At 40.1% G+C, this 5,346-nt stretch overlaps 1 protein-coding gene across 1 annotated transcript; it reads right to left on the bottom strand.

Moving 5' to 3' along the window:
• Positions 1-389: 389 nt before the first annotated feature.
• On the bottom strand, positions 390-2,974 carry LOC139648110 (putative nuclease HARBI1). Its single transcript, XM_071524172.1, has 4 exons — positions 2,954-2,974; positions 718-1,681; positions 492-508; positions 390-401 (listed from the first exon to the last, which is right to left on the bottom strand). Exons 1-4 carry the CDS (start codon positions 2,972-2,974, stop codon positions 390-392), a joined length of 1,014 nt encoding a protein of 337 aa, XP_071380273.1.
• Positions 2,975-5,346: the final 2,372 nt, after the last annotated feature.

The following is a 5,346-nucleotide window of genomic DNA, read 5'->3' as shown; positions in this document are numbered from 1 at the left end:
GGGCAAGGGAGGAGAGAAGAGAGGAGGAGGCCAGGGCAAGGGAGGAGAGAAGAGAGGAGGCGGCCAGGGTAAGGGAGGAGAGAAGAGACGAGGAGGCCAGGGCAAGGGAGGAGAGAAGAGAGGAGGAGGCCAGGGTAAGGGAGGAGAGGCGGGATGAAAGATTTTTTGCGTTGTTGGAGGCACTGATCAAAAAGTAAAGTTTAGTTAAGTAAAGTTGTATTTATTTGTATTTGTATTTTTATTTAACAGTTAATTACTAATTGTATTTATGTTCGCCTCAATAAATGTTTACAAATCATCCAACCTATCGTTATGTGCTGTGTCAAAATACTGTATACTGTGTACTGTGTTGACTGTGATGATTGATGATGATTGACATGACTTCAAAGTTACAGGTGAAACTGGAACAAAGTGACGCATTTATTACACAGTACACAAGACACAAGTCATGATCATTAGATGTTTTATACATAACGCAATAACATCCTCACATAGGCATCGAGCTCGGCTTTACAAACAAAAACATAGTGGGATGTAGGAATACAAAATAAATAACATCCTCACATAGGCATCGAGCTCGGCTTTACTAACAAAAACACAACAAAAACCTGCATTACTGTGCATTCTAATGGTGACAATAATCATGCTCTTGAAGCGCTGGAATACACTCAAGAGGGGCAGACACTGCTGCAGCCAGAAGATCCCTGACACCCTCACCTGTTTCCACCTCCCTGTTTCCAGGTTCTGGGCCGTTATCTCCTGCTTCAGCAGCTTCCTCATCAGGCTCCATGATGTCTCCATTTTCCAGGCAGAGGTTGTGGAGGATGGTGCAACAGGTGACAACAACAGGTGCGAAGGTGTGGCACACTTCAAGGGACTTGAAAAAGATGGATCGCCAACGGGTCTTCATCATCCCAAATGCGCGCTCAATAATGCACCTGGCCCTGGACAGCTTGTGGTTGTACCTGGCCTGCACAGCATTCAGGACAGGTGCACGATATGGCGTCATCAGACGGATGGGGGCAGTGAGACATGGGTAACCACCGTCACCCAGAATACATCTCCCCTCTGGTGGGTAGAGCTGCTGACTGTAAACAGGGCTGTTTTTCAGCACACGGGCATCGTGAACAGACCCAGGGAAACCACAGCATATGTCGATAAACTTGCCACGATGGTCACAGATGGCCTGGAGCTGGATCGATGTGAAGAGCTTGCGATTATAATAACAACTAGCATCTTCTGCAGGGGGCTTGATACGAATGTGGCAGCCGTCAATGGCACCGACTGCCACAGAAAATGCTGGGGAGCCTGCTAAACGGGCAAAGCCAGCACCCACTTCCTCCATCTGGTCTGCTGGTGGAAACCGGACAATCCTCTTGAGGAGCCCAACTACTGCCCCGCTGACCTGATGTACCATTCTGTGGACAGTGGTTTTCGGGATGTCAAAAGCCCTTGACACTACCCTATACGATGCAGCATGGGCAAGCCAGTATAGAAAAACAAGTACATGCAGCTCTTTCTCCCATCCATGGTCAGCTTCATTTGTAAGAGCAGCTGTAAGTGCGGCGATGGAGTGTCTGGACAGGCAAAGGTCAGGGCGGAGGTTGGAGGCACCGTCAAAGAAGAGCTGCAGGATGGGCACGTGGGGGTTCAACCGGCAGTATGTTGTGGGATGGACATGCTATGAATATGACAAATAAAAGAGATCCAATGTTATGCAAAAGCCTCATTTGAATTCCTGAAAAATCCTATTCTGCCTGTTGTATGCTGTTTTAGATTGGTACAACTGTTTTATATAACTATTGTCAATCCTGCCAACACTGTTAGGGTGGTGCTAGAAAAGCTACAATATCATTCATGGTTTATTTACACTTTGAGATACAAAGACACTACATACTAGGACTGCAATGATGTGATTATGCACTCACATTTCTGAATCAGAATCAGCTTTAGTGGCCAAGTATGTGAACACAATATTTGTTTTTTTGTTGCTCTCAATGTACTTACACAGAATAGACATACAGCTAAAAACAAGGACAACAAAGCTGAACAAAGGTAAACATAAACATTTCACTTCTATATATAAACAACCACTGACATTTGTAAACAAGAGAGAGTAGTGCAATGGTGCAAAGATGCTGGAAGAAATATGGGATCATTAATGCAACAGTTACTTTATCTACATGGATTAGGTTATCCGACAGTATATACAATATACAGTGTGCTCAGGTTTGTATTGACAATGATGATATGTAGTCTACATGTTAAAACCTATAGTTTAGTAAGGCTGCTTCCGTGCAGACAGAACATAGTGCCGGCAGCTGCAATTCAGCCGCATAAGAATTGTTTAAGTGAACAAAATAATCACGAACATAAGATAACAACAAAAGGACATGACTATGAAAGTAACAGTGACAGAGAAATGCATTATGTATTTTTACTGTGGTGCATCTAATACTGCATGCTATAATGTACAATGACGTTAAAACTACATACATTACAAAGTAACAGCAGCCGAGCTCTCCGGGTTGATCTCCGACGGTATGCGCGTCTCTGACGAGCTCGGCGAATGGCGTTTTGGATCTCCATGGCAACGTTTTCGACTGCAACCGTATTACTGCGACGGATATATAAGCAAGAGGGTCAAAGTTCAAGACGCAATGTGATGACGAAATAGTATGTCCCAATTGTCTGCCTACTACATGCACAGTGCATACTTTCTAAGGGCAGATGTAGTACGTAGTGTAGTAAAAAGAAAAAGTATGCGATTTGGAATGCAGGGACTGACACGTCGGCAGCACAATGATGATGTCACAGATTCTACTGCTGGGCACCCTGGGGCTCCTTGTTCAGGGTGAGACTCTCTTCTGAAAACTTTGTTTCAGGATGTAACCAGGTTTACCAGAATGATGTTCTGCTATGATGGAGAAACACTGAAACAACCAGCATTTACCTTCTTCCATCTATTCTCCATGTTAAAGAAATGATACTCTTCTGTTTTGAAATTGATCATCTTTCTCCAAGTTATATTTGTCTCAATAACCCTTCTCCTCTGTTTTGATATTTTTCAGATTCATTAGCAGAAATCATTCTGACTCAGTCTCCTGAATCTCAGTCTGTTGAACCAGGACAGACTGTCTCTATCAGATGTAAAACCAGTTCAAGTGTTAGTAATCAACTCAGCTGGTACCTTCAGAAACCTGGAGAAGCTCCTAAACTCCTGATTTATTCTGCTACAACCCGTCAATCTGGGATTTCAGATCGTTTTAGTGGGAGAGGATCTGGGACTGACTTCACTCTGACCATCAGTGGAGTCCAGATTGAAGATACAGGAGTTTACTACTGTCAGCAGGGTTACATCCCGTTCACACAGTGATACAACGTCGTACAAAAACCTCCCTCAGCTGGAGAGGAACTGATCTGACTCAACAGCTGCACAGAAACTAAAACATTTGTTTACAGTGTTTACTGTTACAGTGAGTCTTACAGTTTTAGTCAGTCAAACATTCTCAAACATTAATACTCAATTAGTGATTTTAGAAAAATATAGTAATAATAACTTTCATCTTTTTAACTGGCATAGTAGTGTAGTAGCTGAAATATACTGAATATATTTCAGTCAAATAAAATGAACAAACTCAAATCAATTTGAACTCTTAAGATTTATAAGATTAAGATTAATATTGATTTCAATATATGTTCCTTTAGTATGTTTTATACAATCTGAACAAACTCAAACTCATTATGATTCTGCAACAGTACAAACAACAATTATATGTATCATAAAATTCAATAATATTGATGTCAATATATTATATTTCTGTTCAATCATACTGTGTGATCAGTCAAACAATTCTCTCAAGCTCAGATTTGAACAGATTCTATGTAAACTGTTTCTAGTGAGACTGAATGTAATTAATTTGAGGTTAAAGTAGAGATATATTTTCTTTACTGTGTTTCTATGTGTGTCAATCCAGCTCTATTCATGTTTGACCTCCCCATGCTGACCTCCAACCTGCTGAAAGTCAACTTCCCAACCATTCAGCTGTTCCTTCTCCACCCTCTCAAACCAAGACTGGGAAGACTGGGAAGACTGGGAAGGCTGATTCAGTCCAAACACAAACACACACAAGACTTGTTGTGTTTGATTCAGCCTAAAAAACTGAACAACATTCTGTCAATCATCATTTTTCACACTCATGTTATATCCCTCTATGCTGATGATATTTCTCTTACTACTTTTGTAGAATTATTACATAGATTCACCATATTTTCTGTATACAGTATAAACTTGACACAACCAGAAGCCTTACCAATATGACACTTTGATAATAAAGGATCATTGGGCGATTTTCCATTGGTTGAAACATTGGATTTGTTTTCGAAGTGTAACCACACAGAGAAATTTGCAAACAATAAATGAAAGCAATTCTGCTCCAGTCATGCAAACAGTGATAAAGATCTTTAAAAATGAAAATAGTCTCCTTTCATCCTTACATCCACATCTAGCTCCTGCCTAGCTTTAGGATAAAACTCGTAAACAGAGTCACTGTGTGGAAGTATAATTCAGTGTGAGAGATTGGCAGTTTGACAGGTTTATTCAATCCAACCAAGGAACTCAAAATGTTGATGATTATGCAGAGTTTTATAGTGTTGAATATTCATGATTATGTTAATACACAATATAACAAAGCTATTGGTCAAAAAGGTCATATGAACAAGACTGAACAACCAATGATAACTATAGTTCTAGCACTTTAAATAGATGCGTAATAAGAGGTGGGCACCTTCTTCTAGAAGACAACAAGTTATTATTTCAGTGTTTTCTATGAGATTTGGGCATTTGCACATTCCAGGCTCACAGTTCTGTGAAAAACACACAAGATGTTACTTTAGAGTTTAAACTTATAATGGTGATGCGGATTCAGTATCCTTGTGTTTTAGGCACTGAAGGTGAAAATATGGGTCAAAGGTTACATATTAAGTGAGCATATTGGAATGTTGCTTAGCATAGGTATTTTTCTATTTCGGATGTGTGACAATGCATTACATAATCCCATTATTTATTTCTCCAATCAACACCAATAATTATAAAATCCCATTGATTTTACACTGAGACAAGCTCAATCTCTGTGGTTTAATTGAACCACTGTTACCATTAAGGCAGGATTAGAGACATCTCTAATAATATCCATCGAAACACAACTGATTTGGTGAACAGGTTTTTATTGTCTTAACATATCAGATTATCAGCATTACTGCAAGCAAGGAAACATTACTATTTAAAGATGTAATGAGTCTGGTAAGATGGAGAGAGAGAGAGAGAGTGTGAGAGAGAGAGAGAGA

This window comes from Centroberyx affinis, unplaced genomic scaffold (genome assembly GCF_046629955.1).
Source record: "Centroberyx affinis isolate AG114_WGS23_722 - 3 ecotype Tasmania unplaced genomic scaffold, CSIRO-AGI_Caff_v1 ptg001162l_1, whole genome shotgun sequence".
In the NCBI taxonomy this organism is placed as follows: domain Eukaryota; kingdom Metazoa; phylum Chordata; class Actinopteri; order Beryciformes; family Berycidae; genus Centroberyx; species Centroberyx affinis.
Note: the sequence above shows the minus strand (reverse complement) of the source record. Positions and strands in the feature narration are given on the sequence as shown.